The 21,122-nt window shown below is 59.0% G+C and overlaps 1 protein-coding gene across 4 annotated transcripts in view; it reads right to left on the reverse strand.

Moving 5' to 3' along the window:
- Positions 1-4,873: 4,873 nt before the first annotated feature.
- The window catches only part of STAT3 (signal transducer and activator of transcription 3), a 34,853-nt gene continuing 18,604 nt past the window's right edge, over positions 4,874-21,122 (reverse strand). The window contains exons 3-24 of one of the 4 annotated variants that reach the window (XM_048829979.2): positions 20,952-21,096; positions 19,196-19,294; positions 18,464-18,559; positions 18,270-18,351; positions 17,498-17,592; positions 16,557-16,708; positions 15,427-15,585; positions 15,155-15,247; positions 14,160-14,219; positions 13,773-13,802; positions 13,553-13,646; positions 13,423-13,470; positions 12,912-12,995; positions 11,275-11,373; positions 10,497-10,632; positions 10,054-10,106; positions 9,875-9,969; positions 8,836-8,975; positions 8,129-8,341; positions 7,830-7,872; positions 7,271-7,383; positions 4,874-7,023 (exon numbers count right to left, since the gene is read on the reverse strand). In XM_048829979.2, the coding sequence (XP_048685936.1) occupies positions 6,968-7,023; positions 7,271-7,383; positions 7,830-7,872; positions 8,129-8,341; positions 8,836-8,975; positions 9,875-9,969; positions 10,054-10,106; positions 10,497-10,632; positions 11,275-11,373; positions 12,912-12,995; positions 13,423-13,470; positions 13,553-13,646; positions 13,773-13,802; positions 14,160-14,219; positions 15,155-15,247; positions 15,427-15,585; positions 16,557-16,708; positions 17,498-17,592; positions 18,270-18,351; positions 18,464-18,559; positions 19,196-19,294; positions 20,952-21,096 (2,185 nt within the window). In that variant the 3' untranslated portion in view covers positions 4,874-6,967. Of the gene's footprint in view, positions 7,024-7,270; positions 7,384-7,825; positions 7,873-8,125; positions 8,342-8,835; positions 8,976-9,874; positions 9,970-10,053; positions 10,107-10,496; positions 10,633-11,274; positions 11,374-12,911; positions 12,996-13,422; positions 13,471-13,552; positions 13,647-13,772; positions 13,803-14,159; positions 14,220-15,154; positions 15,248-15,426; positions 15,586-16,556; positions 16,709-17,497; positions 17,593-18,269; positions 18,352-18,463; positions 18,560-19,195; positions 19,295-20,951; positions 21,097-21,122 lie in introns of those variants that run through there. The other 3 variants (XM_048829978.2, XM_048829983.2, XM_075123727.1) reach the window with 3 other exon arrangements.

A 21,122-nucleotide genomic window follows, 5' to 3' on the forward strand; every position in this document is an offset into this window, starting at 1 on the left:
GCACCAGCTGTGCTGGGGAGGGGGCTCAGGTGCATGAGGTCAAGGGGCAGGCGGGGCAGCGCTGGGGTCCCCCTTGTACAGGTGGGCACTGAGGGACTGGCCCAAGACAATGCAGGATGGCTATGGCAGAGCTGGGCCTGGCCCATGCCCCATCCATCCTTTGCACTGGTCACTGGGCTCCCAGCCAGGCCCCCGCCCCCCCGACCCCGAGGGAGGGAGTGAAATCGGGGCATGCAGGGGCTGGGGAAAAGGAGCAGCCCCCCTGCTTCGGGCCAAGCTCTAAAGTGAAGAAACCCAGCTGGGCACTGCTGCAGCTTTGCGGCTCGCCACAAGGTGGCAGCACAACACAGCACTAGGGCCCTGCTCCTGCCCCAGCCCTGCAGGCGGGCACCCAGGGGTGCAGCAGGGACCCTCCCTGGGAGAGCAGCTCCCCTGCAGTGGCGCTAGGCCCTGTCTGTACCTTAGGGGGAGAACGTACAATGCACTAGGCTGGGCCCTGACTCCCAGCTGCTGCTGAGCTGGGCCGGGAGCTGGGGCATCCACTGCTCCTGTGGCTCCTTTGCCAAGGGGCCATGGAGCACCTCCCTGCTGCGAGAGCAGCTAAGCACCCCTGTCAAACCTGCAGGGTGCCCTCTTGGAGCACAGGTGAGCCGTCCCCACCCCCGCCGTGCAAATAGCCCCTTGCCCATGCTGCTGGCCTGCCAGTAACAGGATTCTGGGCTCTGCCCTGTACACCCCGTTCTCTCCCTTGCAGCCAGCACCTCCTTTTATACATGGGGGACACCTGTCCAGAGGTGCCTTCATCCACCCCCCTCCCCCACCAGCAAATCAAAGCCATTCCCCCCCCCCCCCCCCCCATCAGTGCCTCAGTGTAAGAAAAGAACCGAGCCTGAAGCCCTCAGGCCTGTGCTTGGTTCAGGTGACTGCTGTGGGCGTGAGCAAGCAGAGGATATAAACCGTAAGACATCACTGGGGCAGGAGGTGGTGCTGGTGAGCTGCTGCGCCCACAGCCAGGCTGTGGCCCTGGCCCAGGAAAGCAGGAGAGGTTCCCTGGTGGACCATGGAGATGAAACACGCAGCCATGGCAGGGCTGGGCAAGGCGCCTGCTCGGCTCGAGCCCTGAATGTAGAAGCCAAATGCTCTCTGGCCCAGGGGCTGCTCTGCAGTGGGCAGGGAGCTGGCAGCGAGGCCAATAGTGCCCGCAGAAGGGGACAGGCCCAGGGCAACAAAAGCCGATCTGAAGAGCTTGTGCACAACCCCAGGCACCCCCCTTTTCCTTGGGGAAGGGGAACTGGCCCTGCAGGCTTGACTTCCAGGCCCTGTGGCTCCTATGCTGGCATCCCGATGAGTCCCATCCCGATGAGTCGAAAGAATAGTAAATATGGCAGGCGACCAGCTTGGCTTAATGGTGAAATCTTAGCGGCTCTTAAACATAAAAAAGAAGCTTACAAGAAGTGGAAGGTTGGACATATGACCAGGGAAGAGTATAAAAATATTGCTCGGGCATGTAGGAATGTTATCAGGAGGGCCAAATCGCACCTGGAGCTGCAGCTAGCCAGAGATGTCAAGAGTAACAAGAAGGGTTTCTTCAGGTATGTTGGCAACAAGAAGAAAGCCAAGGAATGTGTGGGCCCCTTACTGAATGAGGGAGGCAAACTAGTGACAGAGGATGTGGAAAAAGCTAATGTACTCAATGCTTTTTTTGCCTCTGTTTTCACTAACAAGGCCAGCTCCCAGACTGCTACGCTGGGCATCACAAAATGGGGAAGAGATGGCCAGCCCTCTGTGGAGATAGAGGTGGTTAGGGACTATTTAGAAAAGCTGGACGTGCACAAGTCCATGGGGCCGGACGAGTTGCATCCGAGAGTGCTGAAGGAACTGGCGGCTGTGATTGCAGAGCCATTGGCCATTATCTTTGAAAACTCGTGGCGAACCGGGGAAGTCCCGGATGACTGGAAAAAGGCTAATGTAGTGCCAATCTTTAAAAAAGGGAAGGAGGAGGATCCAGGGAACTACAGGCCAGTCAGCCTCACCTCAGTCCCTGGAAAAATCATGGAGCAGGTCCTCAAAGAATCAATCCTGAAGCACTTGCATGAGAGGAAAGTGATCAGGAACAGCCAGCATGGATTCACCAAGGGAAGGTCATGCCTGACTAATCTAATCGCCTTTTATGATGAGATTACTGGTTCTGTGGATGAAGGGAAAGCAGTGGATGTATTGTTTCTTGACTTTAGCAAAGCTTTTGACACGGTCTCCCACAGTATTCTTGTCAGCAAGTTAAGGAAGTATGGGCTGGATGAATGCACTACAAGGTGGGTAGAAAGCTGGCTAGATTGTCGGGCTCAACGGGTAGTGATCAATGGCTCCATATCTAGTTGGCAGCCGGTATCAAGTGGAGTATCCCAAGGGTCGGTCCTGTGGCCGGTTTTGTTCAATATCTTCATAAATGATCTGGAGGATGGTGTGGATTGCACTCTCAGCAAATTTGCGGATGATACTAAACTAGGAGGAGTGGTAGATACGCTGGAGGGGAGGGATAGGATACAGAAGGACCTAGTCAAATTGGAGGATTGGGCCAAAAGAAATCTGATGAGGTTCAATAAGGATAAGTGCAGGGTCCTGCACTTAGGACGGAAGAACCCAATGCACAGCTACAGACTAGGGACCGAATGGCTAGGCAGCAGTTCTGCGGAAAAGGACCTAGGGGTCACAGTGGACGAGAAGCTGGATATGAGTCAGCAGTGTGCCCTTGTTGCCAAGAAGGCCAATGGCATTTTGGGATGTATAAGTAGGGGCATAGCGAGCAGATCGAGGGACGTGATCGTTCCCCTCTATTCGACATTGGTGAGGCCTCATCTGGAGTACTGTGTCCAGTTTTGGGCCCCACACTTCAAGAAGGATGTGGATAAATTGGAGAGAGTCCAGCGAAGGGCAACAAAAATGATTAGGGGTCTGGAACACATGAGTTATGAGGAGAGGCTGAGGGAGCTGGGATTGTTTAGCCTGCAGAAGAGAAGAATGAGGGGGGATTTGATAGCTGCTTTCAACTACCTGAAAGGGGGTTCCAAAGAGGATGGCTCTAGACTGTTCTCAATTGTAGCAGATGACAGAACGAGGAGCAATGGTCTCAAGTTGCAGTGGGGGAGGTTTAGGTTGGATATTAGGAAAAACTTTTTCACTAAGAGGGTGGTGAAACACTGGAATGCGTTACCTAGGGAGGTGGTAGAATCTCCTTCCTTAGAGGTTTTTAAGGTCAGGCTTGACAAAGCCCTGGCTGGGATGATTTAACTGGGAATTGGTCCTGCTTTGAGCAGGGGGTTGGACTAGATGACCTTCTGGGGTCCCTTCCAACCCTGATATTCTATGATTCTATGATTTCAATAACCTTGTCTAGCCCCCAGCTTCTGAGCTGGAGGGGCTAGTCACGGGACAGCGGGGTTCTGGCCCTGCCCAGCCTGGGGCTCCAACCACAAAGTTCAGTGCCAGAGGCTGGGGCTGGGTCCCTGCCCGGGCTGTTCGTGGCTGGCAGAGCACCCTGCCTGCCAAGCGTGGCACCCGCAGAAGGTACAAGAGGAACGGGTGGGACCTGCAGCAGCTCAGACTGGTCTCTGGCTCCCTAGGAACAGCCAGGGGCAGGCTGGGAATACACAGGTTTTGCTGGCTGCCAGGCAGAGCTGCCGGGCAGCAGTCTCCACTCCTATTTCGTTATTCAAGGAGCCAGGCCTGTCCAGGAACCGCAGCTTCGGCTGCAGGGGACAGTTCTGCTACTTCTATAGGTGGAGAAGCAGCCACGGGGGGCAGGACAGAGGCATCATTTGTCTTGCAGCGTAGCAGCTGTGTTAGTCTCTATCCACAAAAAGAACAGGAACTCCTTTCCTATTTGTCGTGGTGTTTACCATACAGCTCCCCCACCTTGCTATAAAGCAGAGATGATCTAACCCTGGGTCGCGGGGGCTGCCTTGCAGATAAATGCAGCGTAACGCACATTGGAAGACCAATCCCAGCTCTACATACAAGATCATGGGATCTAAATTAGCCATTACTGTTCACAGCTCTTAGGGTCGTTGTGGAGAGTTCTCTGAAAACATCCACTCAATGTGCAGCAGCTGTCAAAAAAGCTACTATCAGGAACCATGAAGAAAGGGATCAGTAAGACAGAATATCATAATGCCACTATATAAATCCGGGGTACGCCCACACCTTGACTACTGCGGGCAGGTCTGGTCACCCCATCTCAAAAAAAGATACATTAGAAATTTAAAAGGTACAGAGGAGGGCAACAAAAATGATTAAGGGGATGGAACAGCTTCTATCTGAGGAGAGATTGAAAAGAGACTAGTCAGCTTGGAAAAGAGAGCTCCGGGGGAAGACGAGTGAAGTCTCTAGAATGATGACTGGTGTGGAGAAAGTGCTATTTACCCTGTCACCTACCCCAAGAACCAGGGCTCACGCAATGAAATTAAGGGCAGCAGGTTTAAAACAGACAAAAGCAAGTACCTCAGGCAATGCAGTCACCGAGGGACCTCTGCCAGGGGATGTTGTGAAGGCCACAACTAGATACGTTCGTGGAGAACAGGTCCACGAATGGCCATTAGCCAAGACGGTCAGGGACACAACCCCATGCTCTGGGTGACCCCTACACCTGTTTGCCAGAAGCTGGGACTGGCTGACGGGAAGGATCACTCGATAAATTAACTGTTCTGGTCATTCCCTTAGACGCACCTGGCTCGGGGCTTTGCTAGCCGACAGGACACTAGGCTAGACGGACCATTGGTCTGACCCAGTCTGGCCTCTCTCGTTGTCCCTGGTTTTTGCATTTAACCCGACTGAGTCTCAGTGACTGTTTAGAGATTAATCCAGCTGGAGCACACAGTCGCTTTAGCACCTTTATTTAGGAGAAAGTTAAAGCCTGTAAATACAGCAATAAAATATACAAAAAATAAAATCTTTACAGTATTGAGCGTCACGAGGAGATGTACAGGCCAGAGGTGGCCGGATGACGGAGAAGCAGAGAGGCAGGCAGGGAGGTGGTGGTGGAAGGAGGTGGCTATTGTGTTAAGAAATAAACCTGGGTCGGCAAACAGCGTTCACCTCATCCGAGCACCTAGGTCTGCACCAGAGGGCCAGCTCGGTGAACGTGAGCCCACGCAGCGCACTAGTGCAGAGCACTAGCCCCAGGCGAAGGGCCTGGAGCAGCAGCTCAGCGCAGGCGCTTGCTGCCACCCCGGCCCAGGGCTTCTCCAGGCTTCTGGGTGAAGAAAAGGAAACACCCACCAGTGTTGATAAGCCTGGGTTTAGACCACACTGTAACATGCAGACGGCTCTGGCTCTGCACCCCCGCTCCCCTCGCCCACGCTGATTTTATACTGGGATCCATTAAGCCTGAGAAATTCAAAGCATGGTGCTTGGTTAAACACAGCACAGAACTGTCTGTGTGTAATGGCTTCATACAGTTGCCGACTGTCTGCAGGGTGACCCAGTCTCCACAGAGGAGATCCACCTTCTCTGACCCACAACACTTTGCTGGCCATTTGGCACATTTCCGGCAGACGCTAGGAGAGTCGTTACTTTCCTCCTGCTGCCCTCACCCCGCACAGCTGGTTGGGAGGTGGCTGCTGACTCTCCTAGGCCATCCAGCCTGCTAGCTTATCACTGAAAAACCGACCTCCGACTGAAATGAAGGGCAAAGACCTCCAGGTTTGTCTAGTGCCTGCCACTCGGTGTTTCCGCTCCCAGTCCAATGGGGCTGGCGGGCCACAGAGCGGCAAGAACTGGTGCCAGCCGGCCCCGGAGGTCTGTAGGGTTTAAACTCTGGAGGGAGAGCACCAGGGACACTGCGTTTGATTCAGTGCCCTGAGGAGCCCAGCAGCCAGGGCGGGGATGGGGGGCCCCAGTCGGGTTACACCAGAGAGCGGATTGGTAACTGAGGGCACCCCACTGTCACGACAGTGACCACCTGGAGGAAGGACCCAGCTGTGTGGGATCAGGGAGCATCGGGACAGCAGACAGTGCGTGGATCTGGTCTGACAGGGAGAGAACTACTGGCTTGCTCGCTGGAGATTCCCCCCGCTGCAGCCCCAGCACACAGGACAAGCCAAGTGTCCCTGCTGGCCAATTTCCAGGGGGCTTGCCTGGAGAGGCCGTCCCAGGAGGGGGGAGGCGGGCACCTGGCTTGCTCGTCACCCATGCTGGGTCTAGCCTGAGCCCCGGCAGACAGGCAGGGAGTTGAACTGCGCCATGGACATCTGACTCCAGCTCAGGGGCCAGGACAGCCGTTCCCCACGTTGGAGACAGATCGGCTGGGCCACTTGTTACCCCAGCACCGGGGCTGAAGGCCCGCCCAGCCCAGCCTCCGGCCTTTCCTGGAGGCCGGAGGCAGAACCATCGGAATAACCTGCCTGTCGGGGAGTCGCTTCACAGCCCTCTTCGTTCAATGGCATCTGGTGCCCGAGGCAGGTCAGCCCGGCGCGGTCTCCGCGCTCCTCACCCCTGTGCTGACTGGCTAAAGCTTTGGGGGTTAGGGCTGCTGGGTTCCAAGGCTCCTTTTCCAGCTGCCGCAAAGCAGCGGCCTGTTCACCGAATCCTGGTGGGGATCTGGAGGTTAGCGCAGGGATGAGCTGGGAAAGGGTCTGGCAGCGCTGCAGGAGGTCTGGAAAGCGCTTCGCACGGATGGAGGCGGCAATCAGATGCTAACAGGCACTTGATCGAGCAGAAAACGTTTGTTACGGAAGGAAATAGAAAAAAGGTTCCCTCCCCCCAGCCCCCCGACACCACCTCCGAGCGCCGACTGGGTGCTCCAGTTAGACGGCCGCGAACTGATCGGGACCCCCCAGGTCAACGTCTCTCCCCAGGGAGCAGCCCAGGGAGGCTCTGGGGCACGGAGCGAACGCATGACCTAGCAGGACGAGGGAATGACTTGGAGCCGGGAAGCGAGAGTTGTCGAGACGCGGAGCCGGGCGCGCGGCCCTCACATGGGCGAGGCGGCACACTCCGGAGTCAGCTCCATGTCGAAGGTCAGAGACTCTGCAGGGAAACAGGGACAGGGGCCAGTCAGATGGGGGGGAGCCCCTAGAGCCAGCTGGACACAACACGCCTCTCCCAGCTGGGGAGCCACCAGGCTGGGAAGGGTCTAAGGTGAGCTGGGCTCTTGGAGGGGGCTGGTGCCAGATCTTGAGTCACCTGCCAGCTCGAAGTGATCAGAGGCCCCATGCCCTGGGGCACTGAGGGCCCCAGGTTTCTAAGTCCAGGGGGCCAGGCATTGCCCACTTACCAAACTGGCCTCCTGCGTTGGCCTCCGCTCCCTCGCTGTTATTGCCAAACTGCATGAGCGAGTCCAGCGTGCGCGGGGACATGGGCAGGTCGATGGTGTTGCTGCAGGTCGTTCTGTAGTGGGAGGGGGTGGAGGACAGCACAAGAGAAGCCATGAGAGGCCGAGAGCCGCATCCATCACCGCTGCAGCGAGGCTGCCTAGCATCGGACAGAGCTGAGCCTGTGTGGGAGGGGGAAGGATGGTGCCCTGGGATCAATTCCCAGCTCTGCGCCCACTTCCTGAGTGACCCTGTGCCTTGGGCTCCCACTTCTCCATCTGCAAAATGGGGAGAACCCCCTTCCCCCCACACTCTGCGGGGCTGAGCCGGCGAGCCTCCGAGCTCCTTGGGACGGGGTGTCACCATGCATGTCTGCGCAGCTCCCAGCCCAACAGGGCCGGATCTTGGGCTCGCTGCAACAGAACGAAACAGAGTCTCGCTCTCACAGTCGAGGCTCCTACAGAGCAGGGCAACCTTGTGTTCAGACACCCCCAGGCAGCAGCCTCCTCGGAGAACACTTACGGGGTGACGCAGATGAACTTGGTCTTCAGGTATGGTGCAGTGCCTGTGGGGAGAAGAGCCGGTTAGTTGAATGCCATCTGTCCCACCCCGGACGGCCCCGCTATTGGGATACCTGGCCAGCCACAGATGGGCCGGCTTCGCTACCCACGAGCGCAGGAAGCATCGATCCAGGCCGGGAGGCAGCTCCCTGCCATCGTGACACTGATCGTTCACGGCTGCCAGATCTCCCCGACGTTCCCTCTCCGCAGAGCTCTCGCCAGCCACTGGCCGGACAGCAGGGGCGGAATGTCAACGACTACCTGAGTCTGTAGCTTCAGGGTGCTCCTGGCTCTCCGGGCGACAGTATTTGCCAAAGGCTTCCTCCTTGGGGATGTCGGGGTACAGGTAGACCAGGGGCGAGACCAAGATGTTGGTGGCATCCATGATTTTGTAGCCCATGATGATTTCCGCGAAAGACATGCTGTTGAGCTGCTGCTTGGTATACGGCTCCACGGACTGGATCTGGGTTTTCCCTAGAGGGGGAGGCAGCAGGTCACGCTGGCCCGGCCCTGGCTCACTTGGGAACCGCCCCGCAGAACGACCAGGAACAGAGACAGCCCAGCCAGCCGCCGCGGAGTGGCTGCGACCGAACAGAGGCAGGTTCTGGGCATGGCAGCAGGGAGCCTGGGATCTGGGGAGGGGCCGAACACCCCCCGTTCCTGGCAGCACCAGGTGCTCAGCATCCTGGGGCTGGTTACTACAGTTACCTGGCTCACGTGTCACAAATAGTGACTGTCATGGGGAAGGAGGGGCAGGGTTTAGAGCGCTGGCTGGGGACTCGGGAGAGCGGGGTCCAAGCCCCTCATGACCCTGGCTGACTGCCGGCCGGCAGAGTTGATTGCAGGGCTGGGCAAAGACACGCTAAGATCACAAGCGCCTTGCTCCACAGTAACGGGACCACGCGGCTCCCCCTGGCTTGGTGCCCGGCCCTGTCCGGACACACGAGCTCTGCCTGCGGGGTGCGTACCGCTGATGTCCTTCTCCACCCAGGTGAAGGTGATGCCCCCCTCCTTGCTGCTCTCGCTGAACCGCAGCAGGAAGGTGCCTGGTGGCTTGGTGCTCAGGATGGCACGCTCCCGCTCCTTGCTGATGAACCCCATGATGTACCTGGCAGAGGGGAGACAGTGCTGAGCCACGCAGCGATCGGCCATATCGCCGCCTTCCTCCCCCACTCCCAGCGCAGCCGGCCGCGGCCGCAGGATCAGCACCACCGGCCATGGCTGGGGCTGCACGTTATTGTCACAAGGGATCCCTCGCCCCACTGCTGCGGACGGTTGCTAGGCACGGTCCCAGTGGGCATGCAGACATTTTGAAGCGAGAGGAACTTTCTCCAGGGGCTGCTTTGCCCCAGGGTGTTGGCAGAGACAGATCTACTGACCCTTCCGTACAGTTCTTCCTGCTAGTTGCCACCATGCAGCCAACGCCGCGGCTGGGAGGGAAGGAGGGAGCCCATCCTCGGGATGGGCTGCCAATTTGATACACTAGGGCCACCCTGCCAGGGCTAACGGGCCGGCTGGCATGTCCTGAGGGCCGGACATTGGCTGCAGAGCTTCCCAGCGCTCAGTCCAGAAGGAAACAACCGAGCCCCCCGCTTGACCGGCACTGCACAGGCCAGAGAGCCCACCCGGCTCCAGCATCCAGCTCACAGCGGAGCTAGGGCACATTTCAGGAAGAGACCCCAGGCCTGATTCAAAGACTGCACCACGGCCCTGGCTGAGCTGTTCCCAGGGCTTATGCACCCCCCCCCCCCAGTAAAGTGTGCACCCCGCATTTCTAATCTGCATCAACGCCTGAAACAAAGTTCAATAACTGCAAAGGGACCCAGCATGATTCCGAGCCCAGGGGGAACTCACAGGGCCTGGCGTTCGGGAGAACACCCCAGGCTTTGGGAGTCACTGAGCTACAGGAGACATGGACACCCCCCCGCAGCCACCTTATAGCTCCCGTCTCAGCCCCTCCATCCCCTGGGTCAGCTCCAGGGTCCCAGGGGTGGGGCCACGGCTCACCCTTCATTCCACAGCGCCAGGATGTATTTCTTCACGAGGTCGATGATGTTGTCCAGCCAGACCCAGAAGGAAAACCCCTTGCCGGCCATGTTTTCCTGCAGGGAAGAGAGAGATGCCCGGTCAGCGCAGGCTCGGGGAGGGGAACGTGGAGCAGGAGCGCGCCGCAGGGCAGTGCTCACCTTGCAGAACTTGGCCCACGTGATCTGGCAGCCGGAGTAGTTGACGCCTGGCCCTAGGGTGGGGACAGAGCAGGTCGTTAGCACTGGAGCGATTTCCTTAACGAATGGCATTTCCACGGGTCCATGAACTGAGCCCAACCGCAGAGCCCCACACGGGCTGCTGCCGCCATGCTCCCGGCTAGTGAGTCAGGCCAGGAACAAACTCAGCCTCTGCCTTTGGCCTGCGTCACTTGGCACGGACCCTGCCGTGCCACTTGAGAGCCGCCCGGGCAGGGCTCACCGGGGGCTAGGCCTCCTGCCGAGTTTCTCCTCCACTGGGATGCTGGGCAGGCTCCCCCGGGCTCAGGGCAGAGCCCACACCCCTCAAGACAACCCACCTGCCTAAGGGGTTTAGAATCCATGGGCACAGCCAGCCCGGCTCTCCGGCGGGCAGGGCAGATTACCTAGGAGTTTCTCTGCCAGCGTGGTCAGCTGTTCGATGCTGAGACCCCGCTTGGTGGTGGAGGAGAACTGCCAGCTCAGAACCTCAGCCACCTGGTCCCACGTGCCGATCGGGGGCTTGGTGAAGAAGTTCACGTTCTGCGGGAGAAAATGAAACCGCCCCGTGGGCGATGCCGACGGAGGCTGGGAAACACACCAGCTTGCAGCGGGCAGCCTGAAGGGGGACGCTGCCCAGCCCAATTCCCCACCCCACTTGGACAGGGTACCATGGAAGAAGGACTGGCATCCCGTAGGCGGTGCCTCTACCCCCCGGGTGTGTGACCTCACGCCAGCAACTGCCAGGACTCAGTTTCCCCTCTTCTCCTCTCTGCCTCGTCTGGGTGGCTGGGAAGCTCTCTGAGGTAGGGACTGTCTCACTGTCTACGTGCAGTGCCAGGGCCCCCGATCTTAGCTGGGCCTTCTAAGGTCATAGCACAGTCCGAATTAGAGGGGTTCTTGGGGCTCCAGCCCCCAGGCTGCGGCCTCTGACCACGCGACAGACCAGTGCAGACTCAGCCCTTGCACAAGGGACCGGGCTCAGGCAGACCGGCCGTGCACCACCACTCAAAGCGCTGCCGACATGCGGTGCACAGACTCGCGTTCGGAGGGCGTTTCACACGGGTCTGACCTGGAGTGCTCAGGCCCAGGGCAGCTCAACTGAGCAGAGACAGACACCCTCGGGGTAGCTCCTCTGGGGGATCTGCTGAGTCTCTCCCACCCAGGGGCAGGCCGCGCACGTACCTTGGGGTTGTTCGTCAGCATGTTGTACCACAGGATGGACGCCCAAGCATTGGGCATCTGGCAGATGTTGGAGATGACCACAACAGGCAGGGAGTGGGTCTAGAGAGACGAGACACATACAAATGGCCCTACTGGGTCAGACCAAGGGTCCATCTAGCCCAGTCTCCTGTCTTCCGACAGCGGTCAATGCCAGGTGCCCCAGAGGGAATGAACAGAACCGGTAAATCGCCCAGGGATCCATCCCCTGTCACCCATTCCCAGCCCTGGCAAACAGAGGCTAGGGACCTCATCCCTGCCCATCCTGGCTAATAGGCATTGATGGACCTAGCCTCCATGAACTTATCTAGTTCTTTTTTGAACCCTGTTATGGTCTTGGCCTTCACAACATCCTCTGGCAAGGAGTTCCACAGGCTGGCTGAGTGTTGTGTGAAAAAATACTTCCTTTTGTTTTAAACCTGCTGCCTGTTAAGTTCATTTGGTGACCTCTAGTTCTGGTGTTATGAGAAGTAGTAAACAACACTTCCTTAACTACTTTCTCCACACCAGTCATGATTTTATAGACCTCGATCATATCTCCCCTTAGCCGTCTCTTTTCCAAGCTGAAGAGTCCCAGTCTTATTAATCTCTCCTCACACGGAAGCTATTCCAGACCCCTCATCATTTTTGTTGCCCTTTTCTGAACCTTTTCCAGTTCCAGTAGATCTTTTTTGAGATGGGGCGACCACATCTGCACGCAGTATTCAAGATGTAGACGTACCATGGATTTATAGAGGCAACAGGATATTTTCTGTCTTATTATCTACCCCTTTCTTAATTATTACCAGCTTTCTGTTCGCTTGACTGCCGCTGCACACTGAGTGGATGGTTTCAGAGAACAATCCACAATGACTCCAAGATCTCTTTCTTGAGTGGTAACGGCTAATTCAGACCCCATCATTGTATATGTATAGTTGGGATTATGTTTTCCAATGTGCATTACTTTGCATTTATCAACATTACATTTCATCTGCCATTTTGTTGCCCAGGCACCCAGTTTTGAGAGACCCTTTTGTAGCTCTTTGCAGTCTGCCTGGGTCTTAACTATCTTGAGTAGTTTTCTATCATCCGCAAATTTTGCCACCTCACTGTTTACTGCTTTTTCCAGATCACTTATGAATATGTTGAATAGGACATGGTTATTTGCTTAGGTCCCTCCAGACACACACCCCACCTGCCCCGGCCCCATCTCCCGGCCCAGGCCCTGCAACATGCTGCAAGCCACCCCGCCTGGCTGCCCCGGCCAGGGGTCCCTGATGTGAGCGCAGCCTTGTTTCTAGCGCGCTCTCCCTTCTCAAGCTGGCCTCCCCTTCCGCCATGAGCGGCTTCGCCCAGTGCCGAGGCCACAGCAGCGTCCTGCCTCCCTTCGCCCATCTCCTCCTGGGAGCCTTGCGAAGGCCAGCAATAGAGGTGAGAGACAGCGCTCTGCCTAATGCTCTGTGTACCCGCAGGTGCGGCCTTTGCTCCCACAGGCCTGGACAAGCCATCGGAGAAGCGAGGCCTTTATCTGAGGGGGAAGTCGGCGGCACCTTCCCCACTGGGCTGGGCGACCCCGTCCTGCTCCCGCCGGGGGGCAGATGCACAGCTCCGCCTGGACTCACCTCCAGGTCGATCTTCAGGCCCTGGTGATAGACCTCGGTCTCGAAGGTGATGAGGTGGAGCTCCTCTGTGACTATCAGGGAGGCCTGGGAAGGTGACAGGGAGGGCGTTCAGAGGACGCCAGCTTCCCCCCACCCCTGGGCGCCAGGCAGCTGACAGGCCAGGCACTGCTCTGGGTCACAGAGCCACATGGGGCACCAGTGGGCTGGCGCCTGGGCACAGCGAGGTCAGCAGCAGCCTGTTCACCCCAGATGCCCTGCAGGTACATGCAGGCTTGACCCGTTTTGCAGGGGCCCGCTGGGGGGTTGCTTTGCCTCCCTGCAGAATGCGGCGCACAAAATCTTCCCTACAGACGGTCTGGAGAAGGAGAGAACTCCAGTGAGCTCTGGAGGGGCTGCCCAGGAGGAGGGCCTGGCAGGAGCTCCCCCTCCCTCTGGGCTGGGGACCAGAGGGGTCTCCTTCAGGGCCCCCCAGGCCGCCTCTCCGGCCACACGCGCAGGCTCAGACACTCACGTCGCAGTTGGCTCTGCCCCCGTTGCCGCACCTCTGCTCCCGCAGTGTCTGCAAAGAGAAGGGACAAGCTGAAGCCCAGGCCAGCTCCCGGGCCCCGGGCCCCAGGCCAGCTCCCGGGCCAGCTCCCTACCAGGTGTTTGAACTCTGCCGACAGGCTGCCATTGTTCGACTCCTCCATGTTCATGACCTTGGTGTTTGTCCCCAAGATGTTAAACTTCCGGGACCTGGGGGGGGAGGGGGGGAGAAGAGAAGGATGGTTAGGACCCCCCAGAGCCCAGCAACAGAGCAGGGGGCGGGACGACACGCGCCTCGGGGAACGGAGGAAGACGAGACGCGTTGGCTCCACTTACCCCCGGAGCGCAGCAACGTCACCAGAGTCCCTGCAGAGGAGACAGAGGCAGAGTGTTGGTTCGCTCCGGAGTGGAGGGCACGTCCCATTTACACCCCCCACCCAGGTGGGCACGGCAGCTCCCAAGGGGCCCTGACTTCGTGTGGATGACTCATGCGCACCCTGACCCCAGCAGACCAAGGGCACCCGAATGAGAGCCACGTGCAGTGGGCATGAAAGCCTCCCCTGTGCCCACAGAGCCCTCGCTCCTCCTGGATCTCAGCACAAGGGCGGATTCCCCCAGGAGAGGCTGGGACCTGGGCAGAGCCCATGGCCGCGGCTTGGCCCTTCGTTCAGCGACTCCTCCCCAGCCCCGCGGGTGCAGCATGGCCCAGAGCGCAATACTCACTTGTCAATGCAGACTTTGATCTTCAGCTGGTAGTTCAGCTCAGGAAACTTGACGAGTAACCTGTCGGAAGGCAGCAGGCGTTTCAGCACGAGCCGTTTGGACGCCAGAGCAGCCTTCGCCGGTGGCCACGAGCCGAGCATCCCAGGAGAATGGCAGGAGGTTTAAGCACCACTTAAGCACTGGGGCAGCGCTGTTCCCACAAAGGCTCCCAGGCAAAGGCCCAGGGAGGTCTCCGCTTCCAGGAGATTAGAGCCCCATTCCCAGGGCACCAGCCCTTGCAGCTGCTGTCGAGCGTGCTGGGAGCTGCGGGTGCTCTGAGGATCAGGCTGTTAGCACCCACTGCCCCCTTGCTCCCCCATGCACTCAGGGGACAGGCTCTCAGCTGGGGATCTGACCGGGGAAGGGTCTGGTCCCAGGCCACGTGGCAGGACCACGGCGGAACTGGGATCAGCACTCGGGATCCCCCAGCTCTCGACCTCACGCCCGTCCCTCCCCACTCTAGGGGCTCCAACGCCAGCCGCTGGACGACACCACCGCACCGGGGCGCCTGCCTCCAAACCCGGGGTCATGCTGCTCTTGTTGCCAAGCGTTCCAACATGACGGAGCAGAAAGGTGTCGTGTGGGAGAGGCTGGGCCAGGGGAGACCAGCCGCAATGGGAATATGGCGACAGGAGCCAGGCATGTGGGCGAGCAGAGGCACCATGCCCCAAGAGATCGGTCGAGGCACAAACGCCACCAGCCGCGGAGGCAGGAGCACTTGCCACGTCCTCCCGCCAGAGAAACAAGAACCCGCAGTCTCCGGGAACAGAGCGGCTGGCGCTGTGTCAACCCGGGGCCTGCTCCTGCAGCCATTTGGGCCGGATTCCCCACCCTGGCAGGACGGGCGGCCTCCAGCCAAACGAAGGAGCGAAAGGACCCTCCAGATGCACGCTAACAGCGACCGTGCGTTTGGCCTCCCCACCTCAACAGCTCCCCCAGCACAAACAAAGACGAACCGGACTTTGGTGGTGAACTGCACGCCAGTTTTGATGACCAGGGGGCGATCCGGGTGCATGGGCATGCAGGGCTGCCTCTCCACCACGAAGGCACTGTGGGACGAGAGCACATGGGGCGTCATGCTCGGACCTGGAGGGGGGGGGGGGGGCAGACCCGCCTCCCAGACACACCCACGCTGCCAGCCTCCTCCCTGCGATAGCTGCTTTCAGTCACGCACAGGGTCAGCGGGAGCCGCGATTTGCCCTCGTGACCTGGGAAGTACCCACGGTACCTTTTCATTAGATTCCTGAACAGCTCCACAATCCTCTCCTCCAGCATGGGCCGGTGCTGGACGATCGGGTCTCCTTTGTAAGACACTTTCTGCTGCAGCTCCTCTAGCTTCTTGATCTGCTGCCGCGTCTGGAGCTGGGACTCTGCGAGGGATGTGATCCTGGAGGAGGGGGGAGCCACGTTAGTGCCTCTCACTCATTAGCCTCTTACTGGCCTGGGCGCCAGCAATCTGCAGCCAGCAGAGGGGAGAGGCCTGGATCCCCACTCAGCACCTTTCCCCGCGGGCTGCAGGAGAACGCCCGAGGCACGCGGTTTGCAAAGGAGAACGGTGTAGATTGCTCAGTAGTGGCCTGGGCAGGGCCCCGAGTCGTCACAGCCGCCTTGCAAGGTCACACCCGCTGGGGCGAAGGGTTTGATGGGCTTGTCAATCGACCACCATTCATTCTTCCGGCAGCCAGGCGGGCTGGCACGAGGTGCGTTTGGTCGGGGGAGACACTGGGGACTATTTAGCCAGGCGGGAGGAGGGGCCAGGGACAGAGATCCGTTCCTGGCGGTTTGAATTAACCCACTACAAGAAGGATGTGGAAAAATTGGAAACCGTCCAGCGGAGGGTCACAAAAATGATTAGGGGACTGGAACACATGACTTATGAGGAGAGGCTGAGGAAACTGGGATTGTTTAGTCTGCGGAAGAGAAGAATGAGGGGGAATTTGATAGCTGCTTTCAACTACCTGAAAGGGGGTTCCAGAGAGGATGGCTCTAGACTGTTCTCAATGGTAGCAGATGACAGAACGAGGAGTAATGGTCTCACGTTGCAGCGGGAGGAGGTTTAGGTTGGATATTAGGAAAAACTTTTTCACTAGGAGGGTGGTGAAGCATTGGAATGCGTTACCTAGGGAGGTGGTAGAATCAACTTCCTTAGAAGTTAAGGTCAGGCTTGACAAAGCCCTGGCTGGGATGATTTAGTGTGGGATTGTTCCTGCTTTGAGCACGGGGTGGGACTAGATGACCTCCTGAGGTCCCTTCCAACCCTGAGATTCTCTGATTCTAGGATTCTCTGCCCGGGATCTAAGCAGCGCCCAGCCAGCTCTCTGCTGGGAACAGGCCGCGGGGGGGCTCATGGGTTCTCACCAATTTTCCAGGCGATCCAGGCAGATGTTGGGAGGCCCCCCGATACAGGCGATTTGCTGCCTTCTCTTCCAGTCAGCCAGCTCCTCGTCTGCCAGCGTCTTCTGCACGTACTCCATGGCTGACAGCAGCCCGGCCAGTTCGCTCACAATCCCCTGTCCAGGGAACAAGACAGTCAGGTGTCGCCAGATCCCTCCAGTCCCTGCAAGTTCTAGATCCCTTAGATGGGAGGAGCCCCTGAAAGGCACCTGCAGCTCTGCCAGCACCAGTGGCTTCTACTGCGGCTCTGTGGGCATGTCCTGTTCTAGCCGGTGCTTATATCAAGCCCCTCACCGTGGTATCTGAGCATCCCGACGCTGCATTTAGGAACAGATGTTCGAGTGCTCAATGCCCAGAGGTGGGGCCAGATTTCCCAGCTCAGCTCCCAACCTGCCAAGCTCCGTTCTGGCCACGTGTCATGGTGCCTACGTGGGAGCAGAGCCCTTCCGGGGGGCCTGGCCCCAGGTTGCTCTCCACACACTAGATGCACCAAGCGCACAGCAGCTGGGAAGTGGATTTAGGGAAGTCACTGCAAACTCCTGGGGGTGGCGATCGACTCAGCTGTTTGCTTTCAAACAGAATCAGCAGAAGTCAGGGCTGGGTAGGTGTGAAAGAGCCTGCACTGGGTCAGCGGATCACACATGGTACGTCTGACGTGTGCACACGGACAGGCCGGGCACGTCCCACTACGCAGCTCAGCTGCTCTTCGGCACGAGGCACTTGCTGACAGAGGCAGGAGCTGCCTCTGCTCTTTCATTTGGTCTTTTCTACTTGTGCCTAAGACAAGAGGAGGCCGGTTTGGTGCCCGAGAGGGAACCGCCCAGGGACTTTGACAAGTGAGGGCATGGGGGGACGGGGAGGCTGAGCAGAGGGCAGACAGAAGCCGGGGGAGGAGAGCCCTGTACTCTGCGCATCTGGTCCAGCGCGGTCAGCATCTGCTCCAGCTGCTGCATCTTTTGCCGCGTGACAGACTGATTGTTTCCGTTCAGGTCCTGCATGTCTGGGTGGGGAGAAGAGCGAGTTACTCACCAAGCGCACACGCCCCAGCCCTCTCCCAGCACGGGGCGCCCAGTGTCCCCCAGCTCCCTGCTCAGTCACCCGTCCAGCAGAAGGTGCTGGGCTTTTGGTTTTAACTCTCCATCTCTCCAGCCCTATAGGTGCTGGAACTAGGGGCGCTGGGGTACCGCACCCCCGGCTTGGTTTCCATCACGTACAGGGTTTACAGTTTGGTTCAACAGCTCTCAGCACCCCCACAAATTGTTCCTGCACCATCATCCAGCCCCCAACATGGGAGTAGCAGACCACCCCCAACCTCTCACGTATTTATCCTCACCCCCCTACCCTCCCCCCGGTCAGCACCGGGATCCCCACTGCCTGGGGGGCTGAAGCCCAGATGGTGACTGTCACGCCGGGCTGGGATCCCCACCGCACACTGAGGCTTAGAGCACGACCCCCATGGACTGGCTGAGGCACACAGACTGAGCGACTGCCCCGAGTCACAGGGAGTCTGTGGCCAAGCCAGGAATAGAACTGGGGTCTCCCGAGTTGCAGGCCAGTGCCCTGTCTTCGCCCTCGCTGGGAGGAATGCCAGGCTTGCCCCCAGCGCTGGCTCAGACAGGCCTCGCCAGATCGCACCTCCTGGCACATTCCCCTCTGGACAGGCACTTCCCCCTTTACCTCCTTGGCTCTTCAGTGTCTTGTAGTTGAAGTCAAAGTCATCCTGGAGATTCTCCACCACCTTCATCTTTTGCTCCAGATCCTGCAAGGTGAGGGGTCGGGGGTCATCTCAGGGGCAGAGGTTCAAACGCCCTCAGCAGGGCCATGGGGTGGGGATCCCCAGGGCTGGTCCCCGGGCAGCTGGGCTGACCTACCTGCACCCGCTTCCGCACGTCCTGTAGATGCTGCTCCAGCATTTGCTGCTTCTCCGTCACCACAGCGGCCGTGGGGTGCGACGCCTGCCCGCCTTGCTGCGGAGGGGAAAGGAGATGGGCGTTTGCGAGAGCCGGATCGCAGACCCTGCTGCGATACTGTGTGCCCGTGGGGGAGCCGCGTGCACTGCTAGCGAGCTCCTGGATCAGCCGGGCAGCTTGGGCACTCTGGCCTCTTGGCTCAGGGCTTTGCAAGCAGATTTGCCTCCCACCACGAATCAAACCAGCAGCGTCAAGTCCTGGGATTGTAGCTCGGGGGCCCCAGATCTTAGTAGATGCCCCCACCCCACCCTGACACCCAGAGTGACAAGCTGAACGCAGACAAGGAGAAGACAGGTGGACGCACAGACCAGGGGGCAGTGACGCAGCTCCCCCGAGCCAAGCGAGGATTAGCACTGTGCCCCGAGAGGGCACTACCTCGCAAACAAGCGACAGCGGCCCAAGCCAACTAATGGCCGTCCTGCACTCGCCACTTTTCCCACATGCGGAGCTAACATGGCCCCCTTCTTGACGGATCCTGCGAATGGCCATTCAAATCCCACCAGGCCTTAGGTACCCCCTACACCCCACTTCCGCCCAAAGGGCACGTAGGCCTGTTCTGCATCAAGGAAGGGGGGGGAAATTGTCTGGCAGGGAACCGCCTCAGCGAAGAGCTGGAGCCCCCCCTGCTCTCACCTGGGCCGCGGTTGCAGCTGTCTGGAGCAAGCGAGATTCTTCCCAGAGACACCGAGCCACGATCCGGGCTATTTCCATCGGCTTTTCCAGGTACCTGCTCTGTAGGCATTTTTGGAGAGAGGGACAGGAGAAAAACAAAAACATCCAACCAACGTTGAGCAGGTGACAACAATGATGGTTATTTTCAAGCCTAGGGCAAAGGCCGAGCGTTTCAGAGCCGTTCAGGGAACCGCTGAGGGGTTTAACAGGAACAGGGAATCACGGCCTGCTAGGCTGAGGTTCTCCCTCACAAAACACTGCCTAAAATGTAGAGTGGATTCGTCACAGTTTTGCAGAGTCCAGCACGAACTGCTGGTCTCTCCCTGGACACAGACGACCCACAAATGCATTTTACAAGTAGTTAGTAGAACCTGCCAAGCCCCCTCCGTGCCTCAGTTTCCCCAGGAAGTGACCTGGTCAGAGGGAATCATTGTCGGAGTTGGGACGATAACCCAGAAGTCCTGGTCCCCAGTCCTCTGCTCTGACCACTAGGTATCACTGCCCACTATCAGTTCTTCAATCTGCCAAAGACTGAGTGTAGCAGAGATATTAAGTGGTGGGGTCGTGAGAAACCAGTAGGGCAGGAATCTTAACCCACTCACAGGCAGCTGAGGTCGTTACCCAAAGGGCATTTCGACCTTGCAGCTCAGCATTGGCCTTGGAGGGGAGAGGACAGTGCCCTGTTCAGGTCGCAGACAAGGCAGAGCCGAGAGCGCACACGGCTTTCTCTGCCATCAGAGTGGGGAGGCAGGGGCTGCTCATCAGCGACATCACGTGGCCTCCGCCTCTTCTCTGGTGCTTGAGGAGCGAAGGGGGAAACGCCAACCAGGTTCCCAACCACCTTTGGCCAGGCCTTGCCTTGTGACTCCTCCGCTTGAACTCTGGCTAGGGCAGGAGGGCTGGGTGCGGGACAATGGAAGCGCGTGCTTCGCTGGGTTTCCGATTCAGAGTGTTGGGCACGGCCCCCGGCAGCCACGCCACAGCCCCATCAGCCCTCCGGAGGGGCCAGAGTACAAGGGCTGTCAAAGATCTCAGACCAGCAGAGCCATGTCACTGGGGGGCAGGAGGGTTACCTGCATAGCTACCCAGGTGCAACCCCTCATGTGGACAGTTCTACTGCGATCGAGGGGCCTTGACAGGGTCAGGAAAGGGTTAATGAGCTGCTGCGGGCTTTGTTAGTCCTACCCGGACACATTGGCAAACGGCTTGGAGGGAGGCGTAAAGGGGGAAAGCTGGGGGCTGGCTGGGCGGGGACGTCGAGCTCGGACTCAGAGACAGGGCTGGCTGGGGACAGGCGCTGACCTGAGACTGCTGCTGCCAGGGCCCCGAGGGAAGGCGATGCCGAGGTGGGACTGCCGCTTTGGAGTGGCTACCTGCCCATTGCGGCCAAGCGAGATGCCGGCCGGGGACACTCTGCCTGAAGGGAGCGACAGCTCCGTGCAAAGGGCCCGGCGGCGGTTTCTCACGTGGCTACGTGGTGCAGCTTGTGCGGCTAGACAGGGCCGGAGGGCGAGTCGAGCCCATAAGTTTCGTGGGTCCCGAGGTCAGGGAGGCAACGGGAGCATCCTGAACTAGCTGGCCGGGCTGAGTCGAGAACCCCGCTGCCTCTGAGCACGAGAGACAGGAGGCAGAGCGTCCCCCCATGCGCCCCACCCTGCCACCCGTGCTGCTGACCCCAGAGGCTCTTCCTGGGGCGCCCCGGTCGCACGGCGCCCACCTGCAGGAACTGTTTGATCCTGCGCAGGTTGTGCTGGTAGAGGACGTTGGATTCCTGCAGGAAGCGGCTGTACTGCTGATCGATCTCCCCCAGCAGATTGTGGAACACCAGCGTGGCGTGGGACTCCTTGCTGGCGGCGTACGCCCTGCGTGGGAGGGACAGCGCAGAGGC

The sequence above is a fragment of the Caretta caretta genome, chromosome 27, assembly GCF_965140235.1.
Source record: "Caretta caretta isolate rCarCar2 chromosome 27, rCarCar1.hap1, whole genome shotgun sequence".
NCBI classification, from domain to species: Eukaryota; Metazoa; Chordata; order Testudines; family Cheloniidae; genus Caretta; species Caretta caretta.